At 44.5% G+C, this 21,760-nt stretch overlaps 1 protein-coding gene across 1 annotated transcript in view; it reads left to right on the forward strand.

Annotated features, from left to right (window-relative positions):
- Positions 1–14,647: 14,647 nt before the first annotated feature.
- Mav (TGF-beta domain-containing family member maverick) overlaps positions 14,648–21,760 on the forward strand; it is a 31,542-nt gene continuing 24,429 nt past the window's right edge. The window contains exon 1 of the mRNA XM_076784678.1: positions 14,648–16,850. Coding sequence (XP_076640793.1) covers positions 15,678–16,850 — 1,173 coding nt within the window. The 5' untranslated portion in view covers positions 14,648–15,677. The remainder of the gene's footprint in view (positions 16,851–21,760) is intronic.

Below are 21,760 nucleotides of genomic sequence, written 5' to 3' on the forward strand. Positions count from 1 at the left end.
CATCACGAGTCTCACTCGATATTATTGTGCAACGGGTTAAAACATAAAAGCGGATGAATCGAATGGGTGGTCGCGTGACCCAGCAAATTTTCCAGATTCGCTGAGTAACGGGGAAGAATTTGACTCACCCTTCGATCGATGGTCACACGCGACTACCTGCACATCGACCAACAAACTGAATTCTAATTTTGCAATTGTTCATGATTGACTATCCGATTGATTATCTGAGAGACAAATCAGCGACAACATAGAGCAGCAGTTAAAATAAAATTTTATCTGTTTGCTCCATGCGAGAAATCGCAACAACCCAACAAAGTCTACAATTAAAAATGCGTCTTCGACACGCGACTTCAGAGAATTCGACAAAATTAATGGCGGAGGTGGCTGGAGGTCCACTCTAGAATAATCGGTAAACTGGAGATTGAGCCACCGATACGCCCGAAAAAAATTCAGAAATCCGACCGCGCCTCTGCGTTTCATGTAAACATGATCGGACATACTGAACCAAAACATGCGATCTATACGGAACGATTTCACAGAATTCGACACCATTCTAATTAGAGTAATTGGTAAAGTAGAGGTCGTACCTCTGACACGTCACGAAAAAATTCCGTAAATTCATGAGAGCACTGTATAGATCGCTTAGAAAACGATACGTCGCCATAGGCGAGAAGATGAGAAGTAGAGGGCGGAAGAGGAGGAATTCCTTCGCGCAACGTTGGTATCGCGCGAAAGTGTGGGTACCACGGGAGGAAGCTCTAGAAACCACGGGTATGCGTGGTTTCGCGGGTAATCGAAAACGCGTTTCGACTTTCGAGAAGACCCATCCGAGCACCGGCACCAAACATTGCGGAGTCCTGGACTCGCGGTTTCGTTCCCACGTGATTAGCCCCGGTAACGGGTGCCTTGTACCACCGTGTGTGCGTGCCCTTAAATGGCCCCCATTTCCGGATACTATTGAGGGAACCAGCCAGTACATCTTTTTCACTGACAACTCTTTCTCCTCCTCCTCGCTTTCTCGCGTTGATAGTTTTCTTCTGATTGCCGGCCAGACAAAGTTTCTTCATTTTGTGTTTGCACAGAAAATTTTCGTTAAATTTACGAACTCATCGGTTTAGTTTTTAACTGGATATACCGGGCACCAAGTTCAGGATCCATCATGGATCTCACCGACAGCAATTACTTTTCGTCTCCTGCTTCGGAGAAGACAGGAACGCGGTTTGCAGTACCGCGAGTTGCATAATGAAGACATTAATAATAACGAGCCCGGCAACAATGCCGATGAGCTGATAAATTCCGAGGGTGAGGGAGTAAGAAGGGGCGTATGGTTGCATTGAAAGAAAGGGGGTCCGCTGGCGGCGCAGTCGTAGGATGGCATTTTTTCGTGGTCAGGAGAATAATCCTGCGTGAGGCGCCGTTAATCCCTCCGAACCAGCGTCGTTAACAAAGATATCGAGCGATCGGGGCGGCCATGCCGGCGTGCACGTCCCGCCAAGCTAATTATTGGCTTTGTTGCGATGTGCATCGCGATGTGCATCTGCAAAGGTCGGAGGAAGGGCAGGCTGTTCCTTTCCCGATCTGGGACGCGCGGGATGTATCGTAATAAAGGAACAGCTGCGGCAACGTTACTCAACCCGAAACGGGGTTACGTGGTTTATTTCGACGCTGCATACGGTGCCGACGATCGCATTTGTGGTCAACGAATTTTGCCTGGCAATTCCTGTCCCGTTTCCCACATTTCCCGTTCGTTTTTTATTTTCTGTGTCTAATCGCTGCATGGGAATTGTCCGATTTTCTCAGAGAGTAACAGGAATCTTAGATCGTGCGTTGACCCTTTGTGATCGAAGCCTCTTCGTCTCCAACGACTAGAAATTTCATAGAACCTACAAATTTCTATTTTAGACAGAATATTTTAGAAACAAGAAAAGGTGTCGTTCACTTTGTTACGTCGGTCACGTGTGAATCTCTGATCCGTAGACTGCGGATTTGATACATTTATAACAAAACAGGGTAGCCACAGTTTTAAACAATGCAAAAATTGAAACAATTGAAAAGGGAGGATATATTTGACCTTTTCAATTAATTAAAGAAACAAGGCAATTTCAATGTGGCTCCCGTTTCTTAGAACAGAGGCAGTCAATTTTTATTTGTCATAACAATCCGCAACTCACGTTCAGGCTTACGGAGCACTAAAAGTGACTATTTTACGTTACTTTATAAAAATAACAGGAATGTGCTGCCCAAAGCCATCTTTTTTTTGACAACATATACAAAAAAAAATTTGTTAAATAATTCCTCATGGATGTATCTTTAAAATCTTGATAATTGTAAATTAAAAATATTAGAACCCGTTATTTTGACAGGTTCCGTAAACCTAATGTTAAAGCAAAAATTCATTGCAGCTCATTGCTCTATACTTGGCAAAAGAGCAAATGATCTATTGTTATGTACTACTAAAAATCTCACGAGCATCGTTAAACGAAAAAATGGTTGAACATTCGGGTACCTTTCTACTGTTTAGTAGTATTGGAATGTTAGAGCTGATGATGTCAGTAGGTCTCTTAAAAAATCGCTATGGGAACTTCCTGAACAGACTGTGTATTTCACGCCAAATGCCGAGCAATAACATTATTTTGCTCTAGTTCCAGAAATATAGCGTACGCTTCATGCTATCGGACTGTAGCCCAAGTAACATTATATTCCTCAAGTATCCCATTCAACAGCACGTTTGGTAAGAATTGCCAAAGAATTTTGATCGAAATTTTAATCCTTGAAAATGGAATGTAAACTGTAATCTGATCGATTTGAGAATGTTAATAAGTTTTCACAGTGACTGGTGACACTTGCAACCACTGCGTACTTTATGAAACGCAGCCAATTGGAAGGCAAATTAATTTTCTGGCACGCGGCGCATGCAATTCAACGACGCGTCGCCTCGCGTGGGGAGATGAGTAAACTTTTGAGAAAAACTATAAAAACCTCTGTCATTCATCAGTTCCCCGAGCTTGCGTCCGAGTGGCAATATTATTTTTAATGCATCCTTTAAAATAGCCTCGATCTTCTCAGAAAGAGGACTTGACCATACATTGCATCTAAACCTGCTTCGTTATTTAGCTCGAAATCTAGCCGTGCATCACTGCTAACTTTATTTTCACACTCATCTTACAAGCTCATTTTACCATTGATAAATCTGATACAACTTTCTGCGAGCATAAATAATCACCTGTCCACAAAGTTTCGTTAATCGCAGCGTCATATGCAGGTGCTGCTACTTGTCTGGGTTGAAAAATACTCTCTGATGCAACAAGGTTGCGAACACCTTTTATTGCATCTTGCAAGCACTGGGTGGGCCAAGAACTGTTGTGGTGTCGTTTGAAGAAAAATTTCGCTTGAGTAAATCAAGTTTCGTAAAGTATTACCCATTTTATTCGGTAATATTAATCTTATTGCATTCCTTGCAGTCGACTTTTATATTTGGACTCAATTCGCAGAGAGGATAGAGGGACAAAATAATGGAAACTCTGCTTACTATACAGGATAGAAATACTTTTTCAAAAGCTGAATAATAAATATTTCCATTTTACTTTGAATCGTGCATATAATTTTGAAAATAAAACACCAAATGCAATCCTACATTATATGAGTTCTCTACGGATGTTGCCGCCATACTGTCGCTATAGCGATGCCATATAGACGCTATGCTGGCGACTAGACTGTGGATTTTATGCATTTATTATATAACGAATATTAATAGGTAAAGTATAAAACGAAAGAATTCAATCTGTAAAAATTACTGAAGAGAGAAGGAAATCTGTACTTAATTCCCGTTTGCTACAAATGACGCAGACAATTTTTATTCTGCATAGATATACAGAGTAGATTGAGACATTAAGCTCGCATAACCAACTCCTAAGATTGCAAGCAGGACAATATAATTATTCAAGTAACAATAGATACCGTATACAGTTCCTTTTTCCCATCTTAGAAGACATTGACGTACAAGTCAGTTCTTTGAAGAAGATCCTCTAAATATTAAAAAAAATCCTCGTCCACAGAGAGTCCTTGAAAATTTGTCTTTAATGCGCGGATGTGTCGCCATTACTTTGTCGAATTGCTCCAGGTAGTCTCACCCCTGGAAATCTGTGTTAATTCAATAGAATTGTAAAATGGTTTAATTTCGCGCAATTTTTTCTATTCGACAGAGATTTGCGCGTCTCGAGTCGCAGCTGCGCAGCAGATTTCGCGGTCCCCTTGTTCGGTGAGTCAATCTGTCGACTTTGAAACGGTAGCAGAGCCGTTTTCCCTCTCGATCGGTTTCTCCCCTCGGGCCAGAGGCGGCTCGGATGTTCAAGCGATCGGCAAACCGCGGTTCCGAACGCTTTGTCGCTATTGACGCACGCGCGCGCTCACGGTGCACGGGTATACAACTTATACAACTACCTAACAACCGATATAGCGGTTTCAGGGAACACGTTCGGCCTTGGGAACGCGCGATCCTTCTCGATCGTCGAGTTCGTTGGACGAGCGAGACTCTCTGCTCCGGTATGGGGCTTCTTCATTTTTAGCGATTCACCGGCATATCGCATCCATGCAACTCCTCATGGGACACTCGAGGAGACGCGCTACGGTGTCGATGGTGGCGGCGGCGGCGACGTCAACGTCGACACAGATCCTTCAAGTACCGAGGTCCTTCGGCTGCTTTGGCTTCGCCTCCTGCCTCCGTTTCCTTCCGGCCGACACGGTTCTTGACGGGATTCTTCAACAGGATCCGTGTGGTCTTTGCGACCGTGCCGGCGACAGGTTCGTTTGCTCGTTTATTAGGCCGAGTTGCCGATCCCTGGGTTTCTCCACCAGCTGCGCGAAAAGAAAGCTGAATCAAAGTAGATTTTCCACCTTGTGTTTCCAGAATAACGTGCGAAAGAATGGATCAGCACACGGTGTCCTGGAAATCTCGAAAAAGTGGCCGAAAGTCAATTTTTCAAGTTTAACATTTTGAAAAAATATTTCTTCCTGTAAACTAAGAACCCTTCAAAGCTTCAACTGCCAAATCATTGTTCATTTCAGGTTATTCTCTGATCAGATGTAGCGTTCCGAAAACAACATCGTAAACTCGAGAGTTAAATTAACCCTTTGCACTCGGCGCTATTTTTGTTCTAAAACTAAATTTTTCTTCCGTCTTAGAATATTTTCATTTTATTCATACGAAGCTGATCCGATTTCCACATATAATGTTTAAATGTTTAGTAATCTATTAAATACAAATTTTGTAATGCAACAAATATTTTGTAATATTTTTTGAAATTTCTTTGAAATAATGCCACAACAATTTCTAGTGGTGCTTCAGAGTCACCACTCGAGTCCTAAGGGTTAAACGTTTTAGTCTACCAGACGCTGCAAGGTAATAGGTCCTATACCTAATTCGCAGACAATCCATAGTCAATTTTTACCTGTAGTAACACCGTAAATTTGTTCCTCCTGCAAAGTACAAACCTGTATCACAATCTTTAGCGCTCTATGCAATTATCAGCACCAATCCTTTGCACTCCGATTCTTTCTTCAATTTTATACTCAACAACTTCTCGACATTCTAACTGGTTTATTCATAATGAGAAAACGATCCTGAAGGCTTCCTCTCAGGCTATTTTGTTGAGTATAAATGTGACAGGTGCAGCAACGTTCGCCGTCACTGTTGGATATACCAAATCGCTGCAACGACTGTATGTCGTGAGAGCGTGACTCGGGAAAAGAAGATTTCGATCTACGCAGAACGTTTACCAAGATCCAGGAATCCGTTCGTAAGAAACCTTATGGTTTTCTTTATTCATTATACAGCGTCGCTGTCTATTTCCGAAAGGCCAATGGACAAATCAGTAAAATTCTAATGACTCTGCTCATTTTGTTTTCAGGGTCACGCACTCGGGTGGCCGATCGTTCGAATTTCTCAAGCGATAAATTAATCACGTAGGCGCACGTGGATTCGTTTACACTTTTTTTTTCTTCTTACGACGATCATTAATCATCCTTTTCTTCCGTTATGTATTTCGCCTGAAGTGAAAAACATTCTACGAATAGAAATCGCAGTGGACAAGCATATTGCTCTGATGCACTGCAATTATTTGCTTGTTCTACCGTGCTTATTCTCGGTCAACTCTGATGATTCAATTTTCTCGTTTAATATCAGACGAAGATGTATAGCGTCGCTACAGTGATGCAAGTGCAGTTTAAAGGAAAGCATGGCTGTAGCGTCAAAAGTGACTTCACAGAGCTGAGGGTTAACAAGCGCTAAAGACTTTCAGTCCATTCAAACCTTTACTCATCGATCATTTTAGATACTTTTGTTCCCCGTCTATTTTAATCATTGACTGGCGATGCTATGTTCAAACGAGACGATCGATATTAACCCTTATGTCAATATGTATCCAGGTTCATAGATACCTACAGTCAGTCTCACAATTGATAGCACACGCTTTAAATCAGCATAACTCTTTCATGAATGGATTAAACGACTTTAGTTTTTCTGCCAAGCTAGGGTAAGAGAGCCAATTACTGTGCCTATATTAATTATACTCATTTTTAAACTATAATGAATATTAAAAAAGAGATATTAAATTTTTCATTAAAATCAGTTAATATATGTTATATATATATCCTTTTTAATATTCACTATGCTTTAAAAATAAGTATAATTAATTATAAATTAATTAATTATAAATAATTATTATAGTAAATTAATGGATTAGTTTACTAGACGATATGTAATGGAAATTTTGGAAACGTTGCGTATAGTCTGAATTACGAAAAAAAAGTAAAAGTTGTTTTTCACAATTTTTTATTTGATTTTAAAAATTTGTTAAATTTGATTTATAAATGCATATAAGCTATACAGGGTGGTCCTTTTAAGTAAGGCCACCTAAGTATCTCTTCAGGTTATTGTGATGCAAAAAATATTTGTTATGTACAGTCAGTCCCATAAGTATTCGTACGCTCTTAAAAATCGCATAACTTTGTCAATATTGGACTATACTACTTGAATTTTTTTGAGAAGTTAGAACAATTGGGTCACTACATAAAGTGAAACAAATTTTTTACAAAAATTGCAATTGGTCGAAAGTGCAGAGAAAATACTAAAAGTTGTATTTTGTAACTTTTTTATGTGGACTTACATTGAAAATTTAGAAAGTACTATTTGTAGATCTGTATGAATTATACATGTTCTGAGAATTTCATCAAAATCGGTCGCAATGAGCCGCAGATGTTCCAAAATGATCACATAAGGGCGAAATTCCCTGAGAAGGCCAAAATTCTGCGACTTTCGCCCTTAAGTTTTCATCGTTAAAAGTTTGTAGCTCAGTGCAATGTTGACCGATTTAGATGAAATATTCAAAATATGTATAATTGATACAGATGTACAAAACGTACTTTTTAAATTTTTAATATAAGCCCGCATAAAAAAGTTGCAAAATACAACTTTCAGTACTTTCTCTGTAATTTCGACCAATTGCAAATTTTAATCAAACATTTTTCTCACGTTATGTAGTGACCCAATTGTTCTAACTTCTCAAAAAAATTCAAGTAGTATAGTCCAATATTGACAAAGTTATGCGATTTTTAAGAGCGTACGAATACTTATGGGACTGACTGTATTGTACATGGCGTCACGTATATACATGCTGAATATTTTATCGAAATTTACGAATTTGTTTATAGCTTATAAACCATTGGGAATTGTGAAAATCAGGGTTTTTCTATGTTTACCATTAAATTGGTGAATATTTACTAATCGCACACACTTAAAGTGTATACTATTGATTATGAGACTGCGTCTAATTTGTCTTCAATAATTGTTGTACGTATTAGGTGGACGATGCATCGGGATATTTCGCAACCGACACGCCTCGCCTCGGTGTTTTCGGGTCAATGCTGTCTCTCCGCTATCCGAGGAGAGATCGATCGATCAGGAATCCCCGTCGGCGGAGATCTAGTAGCGCGGAACACGCGACACGGTCTCGCTATAGATCGTAAATCGCGCACGCACACAGAGAGCGAGCGATTCTCGCGGGCCGTGGGACGCGTGGGCATGGCTCGGTTCGAAGGAACACGGACCGCGAAATTGGCTTAGTCATCGGCGTATTACAGAATATTACGGGATATTAGCGAGAAACGGCCAGCAACGAGCGGCAACTCACCGCTTTCGACGAGGACGAATGACACGAGGGGCGAGCAGGAGCGACGTGTATCCCATGATTCATACCCTCTACCTTGCGGCTCCCGCGACGATCGTTCGATTCCTGGAACGAGGGCCAACCTGTGTAACGAGCTGTCGAGCGCCGTTCTTTTCAACTGGGATCGTAAGCTGGAGCAAAGATATTGCCCTGTGGGGCACTGGCTCTGATTCCGCTTAATTTGGGAGCAGCAGAGCCACGCCCACTTAGAGGGCAGTCTACAGAGAGAATACAAAATGCAAGAGATTTTGAGATACTCTAATTGCGAGTAAAGCTTGAGTAAAGTTTGCCCTGGCTCCGCTGAAATCGAGAGCAACGTAGTTACGAGTAGATAGAGAGAATGAGACACTGTTTTAGCGATGCTTTTCTCTGTTACGAAATATTCAGACGTAGGAGATTAACCTGTGAAGTGTTGAGAGCAGCGAAACCACGCCCTCTCCGAGCACTCTACATAAGCGATACAGTTACTTGTAGTACTACTCCTTCTATTAGGAAATATTCAAATTTAGAAAATGGCAGGATGCTTTGCGAAAGGCTTGAGTAAAGATTCCCCGTGAAGCATTGTATTGGCCCCGTTCAAATCGAGGTCCAAGAAACCACGCCCACTCAGAGCACGCTGCATAAATAGTACGAGATAGACATCCTCTCAGCGCTTCTTCTATCATGAAATATTCAAACGTTAAAAGATTGTGAGATACTTTGTGAAAGGCTCGAGTAAAGATTGCCCTGAGTAATGACTCCGCCCAAATTGTGAGCAGCGAAGCCACGCCCACTCAGAGCATTATTCTAGCTCCGCCAAAATGAAGAACAATGAAGCCACATCTACTGAATGGTTTCTAAAGATAGATAACTTTGTATCTCTCTCTCACTCTCTTATTTCTTTCCGGTGACATCATTTGCCCTGACCTATTGCTATCGGAGCATACCAAGAGCATTCCCAGGGTGTAGAGTTCTCATTAGCAGTGTTCATTAACAAAGATTTTCCCGCGAATCATCAGAGTCGACGATGTAACAGGAAACAAAGTAGCGAGCGAACTATGAATCGACGATGATAAAAATATCTTTGTTGCGCGTAGAATTCGAGTCTATGTCCAAAGAAAATGCCGAGTAGAGAGAGATGCAAATTAATGTGAGATAACAACAAGGAAAAACACGGAGACATAAATAATGTACAGGAAAAATTGCGTGTGTGCAATTGAGAATGGATTGTACGCAGTTCGTTAGGTATGACAGTTAGTGCCATTGTTCGGTCATTACATTTCGACAAGTCGACTTAATAATTTTTTTTCGTCATTTTGTTCGCAGAAAATGCTCCGATTAGATGCATAAAAGGGAATTCTGGACCACGGACACCGGGAATTTCCACCAAGGAAACGACACGATGAACGCTACACCTTTTTTGCCGCGAGTACACGAGAATTCCGGATGTTGAACGTTTCTTGTCGCGACATTCTACTGTGCCGGATAGAAGCACGTGAACATACACACTTTGACCATAATACAGTACCAGGAAGCCATTCACTGGCGATCCCGGCGATACGGATAAGCAACGTTAATCGGAAAGTTTAGTGGCTCATGTACATTGTATATACGTAACAGAAATTCACCTGTACTCAATGTATCTCGGGTAATACCCGTATCGAACCCTGACTACACACGCTCACGTTTCCAACAGTTGGGATCGATTGTGTAATGGGCACAAGAAACGTGTTGCTTCTGTTATCAACATTGGAACAAGGTTTAGTATCTCTGAAGAAGTATACTTACGGTTCTATACGATTTCGAACATTTCCAATTTCTGATCGAAGCTCGATCCTGCGAGCTGTCTAGCTTGCTCACTATTACGTAAATTGCTCTCAGCGGGCGTGGCTTTGCTGCCCTTAATGAGCTGGGAGCAATGCCCCGGACGGCAATCTGTGCCAATGCCAGCTTCAATCGAGTGAGCACTCAGCATTTCATTTATACGATTTTGTAAACAAGAAATTGCCTGCCTTGTACATTCTACGTAGAATGCTCTAAATGGGCGTGGCTTTATCGCTCTCATCGGAGTAGGAGCAGTGCCCCAGAGGGCAATCTACATCCAAGCTTGCTTTGATCGAGTTCCGACTGAACATTTCATTCATTTAATGTTGCAAGCAGAAACTTGCAATCTCGTGCTTTCCAAATAAAATTCTCTCAGTGGGCGTGGCTTTGCTGCTCTCAGCGGAGTCGGAGCAGTGCCCTGCGGTGCATTCCTGCAAATGATAATAATACCCTATGGTATTTCCATGCCTGGTTTAATCACATTTTCACTCAGCATTTCATCTACTCGATCTTGGGAGCAGAAAACTGTCTGTCTGTTGTTGACTATTACGTTGATTGCTTTAAGTGGGCGTGGTTTTGCTGATCTCGGTGGACTGGGAGCAGTGCCCTATGAGGTGATCTGTGTCCAAGCCTGCTGCAATTCAATTTCTACTAAATATTTCATTCGTTTAACCTTACCAAGCGGAAAGCTGTATTGTGCTTTCTTCATAAAATCCTCTCAGTGGGCGTGGTTTCCCTGCTCCCAATGGACTGGGAGCAGTACCTCGCAGCTTCTGCTCACAGAACAATCCCCAAACCAGAAAATACTCCATTCATGCGTGTTCGACACGCTCATTCAGCATCCTCGTCGTCGCTATCGCGAAAACCGTCTGCTCGATCCCGATACAGGAAGTCAAGAGCTATCGAACGGCGTGCAATACATCACCGGCCGGATTACGTTATCGTTGGTAGCTTCATTGTGCAACGAGAACCGCGCGCAGATTTCTCGGACGAGCGAACGTTTCGGTTCTTTTCGTGCGTCGACGAATGATCATTGACTCTGTTCTTATCGGGAATCGAGCGAAACCCCTCGGATGACGCGTCGCGGCGCGGCGCGGCGCGGCGCGGCGCGGCGGCGCGCCTAACCGATCTAGGGTGACAATAGCGTCACGCGAAAGCTTCTCGTTCCGCGAAAAAGCTTGTGAGCGTGTCAAACGGGGAGGAGCCGTATTCCGCGAACGTTTCTCGTCGCGTTTTCTGTTCCGAAAAGCGTCGTCGATCGTTTCCGCCTCGTCAACGACGACGTGTCGGACGCTCACCGTCGCGTCGACTGGAAAATCTGACCAGACCGAATATCGTGTCGCCGGCGACTTTTGACCTCGCAGCCAGCGATTATTCCAATCGCCCCGGTTCTCTCTCGATTTCCTCGTCAACGTTGTTCCATTTAGCGGCCCTTCCGGTGATAACGCGATTTAAGCGCCACACCGCTTCGCTTTCGACCGCAGACGTCCACCGACCGGATTGCGACCGCGTTTCGTCGATCATGGTTGTACAGCTGCGACAAGTCCGATGCGACGAGTCGCGACAGCTGGAAATCCGAGACGCGTCGATGCACGATGGGAAACTTGCAGAGGATCATCGGTGAACGATGACGCTGATTAGGATGATCAGAATGGTGCTGATGGAGCGACAGGATGTCAAGGACGACCGAGAGATTGCTAATATGATTTTCATTTGCCCCTCTTCGACCCTGATTGCTCGATTTCATCTGTTTCATCCTCTTGGAGCTGGTTCTTCTTCTTTTTCCTCTTCCTTCTATTACCAATCTTTTGAGGATGAGTGTATCCTAGTTAGACCGCGGGTTTTATGCATTCATGACAAAAATGAGTAGGTGAAATTTAAAACAGTACAGAGACCAAAAGACTTTCAGAGTATTCATAGATTATTTTTTACATGTATTAAAATATCTCAATGGAAGATATACATTTCTGTTTAGCCCTTGCAATTAATGGAGAAACTTTTTATTTCGCACAAAGATCCGCAGCCTCAGCCTAGTGTATTTTTTGATTCATCGAACTCACCTATCTATGTTTTCTATAGCATGAGAATGTCCGCTGAAAAGTTGGATATTATAGTTAAACGAAGAATAGATCAATGGTTTCAATAGTGTGGTATACAAATAAAATTTTCAGTCGTTTGCGAGAATTCAAGCATACAGAGTATACCGATGTATGTATTTCTAAATGGTTTTGACAAGCGTTATCCGAAGTATGTTGTTCGCATTCCGAACGGGAATAAATGCCCCACTAACTGCGGATTTGATCAGCTTCTATCAATTAAACGGTGGCATACAGGAAAACGAAGTCTATTGACAGAATGAGGAAACAGCTAAGTGATTTTGTTGCGTGATAACGCTTGTCCGCATGCTGATTTACTAGAAAACAAACTACCTTCAACTTTAATTGAGTATCTTCTCTAGACTTGAGAATTCATTCTTAAGACATTTGTAGCTTGTACTGTGTCGAGTATACCGCGGCTTGCTTACAGTGAGACTTATCTTTTTGGTTTTTCTTTCTTCAAACCAAAAATTGCTTCGATTTTGTGAAGTTTCTATTACATTTACAATCAGCTCAGGACTCAACAGTTAAACTATTCGATCTGCTGATCCATTTTGATTGAAGTTTGTAAAAGCTTCGCGTGGTTCTACCGCTTTCATAAAAATAATTGCTTCGATTTCGTAAAGCTTTTATTACATTTACAATCAGCTTAAGAGTCAACAGTTAATGTATTTGATCTGCTGATCCATTTGATCTAGATTTGTAGAAGCTTCACGTGGTTCTCCCGCTTTCAGAAGTTACCTAACTTCGATAGTTTTTTATCTTAGGTGCAAACAGGAGATCGACGTGTTTTAAAGAAGTGCTTTCAGAAATACGGTCTACTTTTTCGGAAGACAAAGCCTGACACTATCGAACTGATCCTGAACACTCGAACGCCATGTACTCGAACTGATTATGGTAGTACGGGTAGGTGTTATGATCGACAGTGTACGTCAAGCTTCCCCTTTCGAAAAACAGGCTATAAAAAAGTCGATGAGTAAGGGGTCTAAATAGATCTGGTCACCACTACCTCTACAGTCTTCGGATGCGTCTACCATTCGTGGGCTAAGAATTTCGATTACGCGTTTGCATGTGACACGCCTTTACAAATGATTAGTAGGCTGCGGATTTTTTTGCATTTGCGGCAAAAATGAATAGGACTAGAAGAACTTGGTGTTGGACTTTTTAACACGATTGAAAACGAAAATATACTTTAACTTCGGTTTCTCCCAATTGTCTTGGACAATTGGAAGGGAGACAGAACTTTTCGTTTGGCTTCTGTTGTTAGCAATTGACTCGGGCAATTTTCTTTTTTTTTTTTCTTTACATAAGGGTCCACGGTCTACTAATTGGGATCGAAAAATCAGCGATTCAACAGGTAGGACAACAGCACCACTGATCGGACGATAACCAGCTTGTCGAGTTAACGACGTCCCCAGTGACCGAAACACGGAGACACTATGAAAAAGAAATGCTCAGCATTGTTCAACCCTGCGGACCGGAGCCGACCCGCTTGTGTATCGTCTCCGGGTCGACCAATGCCGAGTTTCCCAACGTTCACGTCCAAGTGTCGACCGTCTACTTTCACGGGTAATACCGGCCGGTAACTCGACGGTATTCAGATACCGGGCCGATTGATATTCGTGAGGCACGGTATCGAACTTGATTCCGAGTAGTTGTAGTGATGTAGTAGTAGATGTAAGTAGACGTTAGTAGTAGTAGGGGAGTCGTTAAATAGCGCGCGTTACCACGGTATTCGGCAGTCGACGCGCGGCACTCGAGCGGAGCGGGTCGTCCCGTCTTCAACCATAATCGCGTCGTCGCTTCTCGTTCGTCTGCGGCACCGGAACGAGAGTACTCGCGCGTTTGGAGAACCGGAACAGGAACATAACCGAGGAAAAGCAGAACGACAAAAAGGAGGGAAGAAAAAAGAGAGAGGACCACATAAACTATAAGGCGGCACACGTGGATCGTGTGCAAGGATTCCCGGAAGTCGTAGATGAACGAGGATCCTCGATCGGTCCTCGTTTTAAGATGACCGCCTCGGCACCGTCTCCCCTGTCTTCCTCTCTCTCCTCTCCGTCCGCGGACCCGTCCGTCGCCTCCTGGTGCACGTCGTCGTCGTCGTCGTCGTACTCGCCGCCGACGTTCTCCTCGTGTCCCAAATTGCCGTTACCCTCACGCAGGAAGAAGAAACCGAACCGGTGGACCATCGACCGTGGCTACCCGCTTCGTCTTCGCCAGAGAACCGTCCTCTGAATCCTGTCACTGATACCGAAACGCAAGCCAGACACGGAAGAAGAGACTGTCCGAGTGAAGAGAGACACGTGGTCGGTTGAATCGATTCCAGAGCAAGAAAGGCCGCGCGGGTAAACAGTGTACCCGCCGAGGTGCTCTAGCGAGTATCCCAACGAGTATCCTACTGGTATAGGACCTCAAAGTGTGAAGGACATAGACTAGCAGAAGAGGGGTGACACTCTTGCGGATTGCATCATAGAGTTAGTTAAGATCATCGACATAGTCAACACTGTCGTGAATTGTTAAAGAAATTAGAAGACAACGTGAGTGAAGAGTGTACCCATTGTGTGTACCCATCGCGTGTACCCATCGCAAGAAAGAACTCTGGAAGAAGAGGACATATTCTAGTAAAATTATCAGTGAAGAGTGTACCTACCACCGGAGAAAGAGGACTTGAAGAATACAATTCAATATCGTGGATAGAGCCTGAGGGAAAAGTTGTACTCGCCGCAACAACGAATAAGAGGAGGCACTCCAGAAGAAGAGGATACAGTCTAGGGAAAAAGAGACACAGGACTATTAATAGCTAAATTTATCAGTGAAAAGTGTACCCGCCAGCTGAAAGATACCTGGAAGAATACGAACGCAAAACTGAATGTGAATCGTTCGTGAATCTAGTTGACGAAACTAGTAAAGAGTGTGAGTGAACAGTGTACCCGTCGTGTGTACCCAGCGCTAGAAAGAACTCCAATAAGGAGAACACAGTTCACTAGCTATAATAGACACGCTATTATTACAGTGTCGCACGTGAATAAATCGCAGAACACGACGGTAGTGCAAGTGAACAGTGTACCCGCCGCGAAGACCCGACACTGCAAAAAGTCTAGGAAAGGAAGATATAGTCTACCAGCTAATAGACACATTATCATTCTCGGAACTGTCGTGTACAGATCGCATAGCAAGTGAACAGTGTACCCGTCAGTGGGAAGAACTCAAAAAAGAAAAATAGAACACAGTGAAGATAGATAAAATCATTGACGAAGAGTGAACTCAGTGAACCGAGAATCGAGAAAAGAGTACAAAAAGAAGGAAGGTACCCGTCATCGGCAGGAGGACCATCAAACACGTTGCCATAACTGCATACCGGGGGCCAGCTCGGTGAAGAACTCGTGGCAAGGCGAAAGAGGAGCAATCGAGGAGGGAAAAGAAGCGAGGCAAGGGTAGGGGAGCGAGGCAAGAAGAGTACATCAGCGTGTTGTGTGATCGTGAAAGCGGCGAGGTGCTCCCTGGACGGAGACATCTTGCCGGTTCGGCCGCGAGCTCGGCTTACTCGCCGGCTATGGGAAAGCTGGCAACGACTGGTGGACGACGCGTGACCCGTGATAACGAGGAGGACCAGGCGGCATCGGCGTGCCCGTGCGGGCCAAGCAGCGCCAGTTCCGGCCGCGCGTTCGTCGCGGAGCCCGTCCGCGGGATCGCTCCTCGCGGCGACGCTCTTCCGACCATCGTTTTCGATCCGGATCAAGGAGAACGCGTTCGCGAGTGCCGATCGTGGATCTTCGCAGGTGCCCGGACGCCCGAGGACCCGACGCACGGGTCGCTCGGACCCGGCCGGGATTTGTCGAGCCTCCACGAACCGACCCGACCGCCCCTTGAAACGGCAGCCACCACCGTCCCGTCGCTCCACCGGCCCCATGCAACGCATCAACCAATCCGCGTTGGCGACCCGTGTGGTACGGTGTTTAGGGAATCTAGGGAGAGAGTACAGACGACCCGACCGCACCTGGAGACGGCCACCGGGACCTATCCGTCGCTACACGGGTTCCACGCGAATAGGAGGAATACGCACCACCGACTAATCCGTGACGATGACCCGCGTTCCACGGTGTCTAGAGTCTCCGAGGAGAGAGTACCGATGTCTAGAGACTCGAATGATGGAGCACCGGTGTCTAGAAACTCTAATGAGTACCGAGTACCGGTGATTGGAGCAGTACAGACGACCCGACCGCTTCTAGAGACGGCAACCACCTACCCGTCTTCCCTGGAGACGGCAACCAGGACCTACCCGTCGCCACACGGGTTCCACTCGAATAGGAATGCGCACCACCGACTAATCCGTGACGACGACCCGCAGTATGCGGTATCTAGAGACTCTAAGAACAGAGTATCGGTGTCTAGAGACTGTAAGAAGAGAGTACCGGTGATTCGAAGAGTACCGACGACCCGCCCGACCCGCTCGTTAGTAGCAATAGCGATCCTCGCGATGTGCACGCTCGCCGCGGCCGTGCCCACGCCGAAGCCGAACCAAGTGGACCCGTTGCGAACCGGTCTACGACGCGACCTCGACGGCTCGTCCGGTCTCGAGGACGTCTACGAGGACGCGTTCGAGGACGTTTTCCGAGAAGAGGACCGAACCAACGCCGGCACCGTCCTCGACGAGAACGAGCTGGAGATCATACGACGCAGCATCGCGCGCGGACTCGGTTTGAAGAGGATACCTGACCCAGCCAAGGTGAGTACTGTATGGACCGGAGCGAGCGCTCTCTGGTACCGTTTCTTACGATCTCTTTGGAACGTCCAGTTGATCACTGGACATATACCAGCACTCGCTGCTCGTTTTTAGAATAGTTGAAATTTTAGTTCGGCTCGTACTTCGTAATAGGTCAGTGCAAACGTTCCTGCTCGAATTTATATTAAACTACGACCAGGAATCGGGCACGAACTTTTGCACTGACCTAATACTTTACTGGAGAACGAATTCCATTAGATGTCGATGACTCAGCTCTTCAGGGGCTGCTGACGATGTGCGTCGCTATAGATGTTGCATCGTGATCTGTTGATCTGATATCTTTAGCGCTGGAACTACCAGAGGAGTCAGACTTGTCCCCGACCTTTGATTCGTCGCAGAATGGAATTCCAATTTTTAATGACATAAGCGGGCGTTTTTAAGGATTTTGAAACAACGCGGGGGTTAAAAAAAGGGCTGCGCTTTAATTTGTGATCCGAATATGTTGATTTCGTGGGATCTTTCGGGACCTTGTCGTTCAACGTTAACTCCTCGGTTTTTCAACTGATAGATTCTCGATGCAGCCAAAAGGCGTGCAGCTAGCTTCCAGCGTTAGTTTGAATCGCCGTTGTCGGTCGGAGAATAGCCGGCTCCCGTTGGCAAAAAGCACGGGACCCCGTTAAAAGGAGCGTGTACGATCTCTGGCGAAAGGTGTGTAGGGGGAGAGAAAGAGAAAGAGAAAGAGGAAAGGGTGAAGGTGGAGAGACGAGGTAGAGACGTGAGAAGGGTGGAGGGAGAGCTGAGAGACGGGGCAGAAGAAAAGAAAGAGAAAGGCGGAGTGGTGCTCGACGATAGACGGACGCGAAGCGAAAAGGTTGCCGGCTCGACTGGGCGCCGAAGAAGATGATGATGATGGCTCGGGGCGAGGTGACGAAGCGGCAGACCGGGATCCCGACAACGAAAAGAAAGAAACGGGGGAGAGAAGAAAGAAAGAAAGGAAAGGAAAGGAAAGGAAAGAAAGGAGAAACGAACGCGACTCGACGCGACGACGACGGCCACTCCGCCGACGTTCACCGCGCGCCCGACAACTTAGCGCCTTAGGTCAGGGACGAGATGACTATGACGCGACGGATCATCGACGGGACGAGCAATTAAAAAGGGAAATCGTCGACGGATGGAAAAAAAACTGTCGTCATCTTTGCGTAATTCGCGATGGAATCTGCTTCGAGCGAAAATTCACCTGCTGCGAACAACGTGTTCCTTTTGCAGACATTCCTCGTTAAAGCTGTTTCTCACGGACTTGCAAAATCGTTGTCGTTGATCCAAAATTGCAAAAGTCACAGCACAAATTTAAACGTTAGGCGGATCCTCACCGTAGAATGTGATTTTGTTTGTGATTTGTCATGTTGGTTAGTTGTTTATTCAATTAGAATGTAGTCTTACAGCGCGTAGATTCCACAATACCTACGCTCAATTCTACACTCAATACTAAAGCATCCTAATCGTACACTCGTTATAATCGTACGCTCAATCTTGTTGTAACACGGTTTTGATGTAGGTAACACGACGCATTGATGACTTAGATTTTTTAATATTCGCCTAACTTTAATAAATAGACTGCGGAACTTTATGCAAAAATGGTTAGTATCAATCACAAGGGACGGAAACCGGATAAAAATTTTATCTTACAGTTTTATACAATCTTACAGTTTCAACCCCTTGCCCTACAATATCGAATCATACACGTGACGAAGATTCTGAACAGAGTATAATAATTATGTATGTTATTAATTTCCTTTAAACCGAAATAACATTGTATTTTGCCGTTGTTAACACGTTAAGTGCCAAATATCAACCCCAGAGATTCTTACAAAATCAGAGTAATTTAATTAATGAAACCAAAACTAGAAATTTAAAATGTATTATAGAGGATGCTGTCTTAACCCTTTTGAATTCGAAATGCTCCAATAAAATTCGGTTTATCTGGATATCTTATAATAAAAATGAATTTCTAAACCCAGTCAAAAATCACTGTCAGTCATATTTGACTGGTGCGGCAGTTAACGTGTCAATGTACAACCATTGAAGAACATAGGCATACGTAATAGATATTTTCTCCATTTTTTAGGAAATTACGAATTACAAAAAAGTTCTAATCACTGAAACCGTAAAATAAATCGTAGTGCGGGGGGTTAAATCGTATCTATTTATCTGTGTAATGAGTCCGTACAGTGTACTGTGCACAGACGTCTTCATTAGGTTGAAAATAAACTTGAAGTCGCCGTGAACGCAAAGCTCAATAAAACTGAACGAAACTGAACGAAATTCGACAACCACCTAACAAATAACTTTCTTAGAATTCTTTTATCGTCAACATCTTCCGCATCTTTCAATATCTGTTCTTAAGAGCCAATGGTAGTCACGTGACTTTTGCAGAGCCAGTAGGTCGGTAACTGCTGTATAATTTCAGTTCACAGCCTTCAGCCACTGACTTAACATCCATCTTGGTCTTGATCCGACGGGTCTTAAGTCTGTCACGAAACTTGTCACATTTTTTGCTCTATATTATTGATATCATGAATTCTGACGCCAGTCTGTTGTGAGTCTGGTTGTCAGATGTATGGCAGGCCCATCCTCGGCTGGTTCGTAATGGGCCTAGGTAAAACCCTCGGGGTTTTTCCCGGGGCGCGGTAGCAGTCGAGTCGCTACAGTGCTACTCTCGATTTCATCCAGAATACTCATCCAATGGCATAAAAATGCTTGGATTCCACGGCACGCACATCGTCAATTTTTGGCCTACTTCTAACGCTTATATTACCAAATATCTGTATAATCTCGTTAGCTCGTGACCACTGTGCGCTAGATTGACCCTTCCTCTTTCGAACGAGCCCTTTCCCAGCGAAAAATATTCTCGTATAAGGACGAAAATTTGAGTCACGTAAAACGATTTTTCGGCTATTTTAGTCGGTAACCTGGTCACTCTACCTTATCGCGAATCTACGGAGTCTTGGCTCTGAAACGGACGTCGCTCGATCCTCCGATTTTCTGAAATATGGACTCACCGTGATATTAGATTAGCAAACCAGCTATCCGTGGGCGTAGCAAAAGGTTCGGGGCAACAGGTGTTATCCGCGAAGCCCAAGGAGAACGGTAGCGAAAATGAGCAGAGAAAGGTGCTTGGATGACGGCGAGGAACGTCAAAGGAGGTTCGGGGATCGCGGACGTCGCGAGTCGGCGTCCGTAAACAGCCGGCGAGACGAACACGAACACGGGGAACGTGGGTGGTCCGTCGTGCGTTGCCCCACTTTCGCTAACGCATGCATGAGCACGTGCGCCGATCCTTCTTCTGCTATGCAGAACCGGCTGTCCACGTGCGTGCGCGAACGCCCACGATTCTTTTCTCTCTCTCCCTCTCTCTCTTTCTTCTCTCATCTCTTCTCGACGCAGTCGCCTTTCTCTCTTCTTCTCTGTTCGACGCGGGATTCTTGTGCTCTCCATGCTAGCAAGACGTTTATCCGATGACACTCGATACGAGGATAGACGAGTGGATCGACGAGTTCGCGAGACAGAGCTTGTTCGCGTTTGGAGTGGCTTTTGCCGATGGTTAGGTGTCTGCGACTATAACGAGTAGACTGTGGACCTTTCTGCAAAATAAAAATCTCCTGCGTCGACTGTTGGAACTAGAAACCAAATCGAAAGGGCTTTCATTCATTGACACGTTGAACGCGCGAATCTCGTGTGCTTCACTCGAGTTTCGTTTATCTCGTTCAGAGAAGTGTTATTAATTTAGTTCTTACTTGACACACTATGATCATACTTAATTTCATAATCATTCTTAAGCAATACAATGGTCACCGGTGAGCACCGTGGCACGTTCAACGTGTTAATAGTTTTAATACATCAAAAAGAATAGATTCGCATTCTTAAATTCCTATAATGTTCTCGCAGCTTTCAATTTTACCTATCCAATGTTGTCATAAATTCTTAAATTCCTATAATGTTCTCACTGCTTTCAATTTTACCTACCCAATTTTGTCGCAAATGCATAGAACCCGCAGTCTAATAATGAGCAACTAGCAGGAGAACCCTGTACATACAGGGTGTCCTAAAAATGTTGTATTTCTTTGACAGGGGCGATTCCAAAGGTCATTTGAAGTAACTTTTTCCTTTGCGAAAATCTTCTCCGCATCTTTGTTAAGGAGTTATCAACGAAAAACGCAGGCCAATCATAGCGCGGCTAGATGCGGATGGATTCCGACTCGGCCAATGCCAACGCCAGGCTTAGCGAGACCTGTCGCCGAGTCGCAATCCGGCAGCTATAGCCGTGCTCTGATTGGCCCGTGTTTTTCGTTAATAACTCCTGAACGAAGCCGCGGATAACATTTTCGTAAAGGAAAAAATTGCTTCAAATCACCTCGGGAATCTCCCTATTTAAGAAAGTACAACATTTTTGGTGTATAATGTCCTCACGAAAATTATATGGTAGTTCTTAGGTAAGTGTTCGGCACGTATCTGTTCTTTTATCCCAAGAGTTTTAGGAGACCATCAAAAAAATTGTGGAAAAAAATATAGTAAATGGGTACCCGGTTGGCTTTGCACAAGGGTTAAGGGCCCGGGATAGTCACGTGACTTGATTGTCACGATAATTCTGCACGCTATCGTTGATTCGCTGTTAAAATGGACCGCCCCCGCGTAACAACGACCGCCGAACCGGAACGATCGGACCAGATCTAAATTGAGAGCGTTACGTCGAACAGGCGTCATCCGGAAATTCTCGTGGCGATCGGCGAAATCGGAATTTGGATCGTTGTCCCGGCACACCGACTCGACGGTTCGGTCGATGACGATACACCTCGTGGACCGGATTCTCGGTCCCGTTCCGGATCTACCATGAGGACGTGTGAACGTGTGAGAGC

Source organism: Halictus rubicundus, chromosome 3 (assembly GCF_050948215.1).
Source record: "Halictus rubicundus isolate RS-2024b chromosome 3, iyHalRubi1_principal, whole genome shotgun sequence".
In the NCBI taxonomy this organism is placed as follows: domain Eukaryota; kingdom Metazoa; phylum Arthropoda; class Insecta; order Hymenoptera; family Halictidae; genus Halictus; species Halictus rubicundus.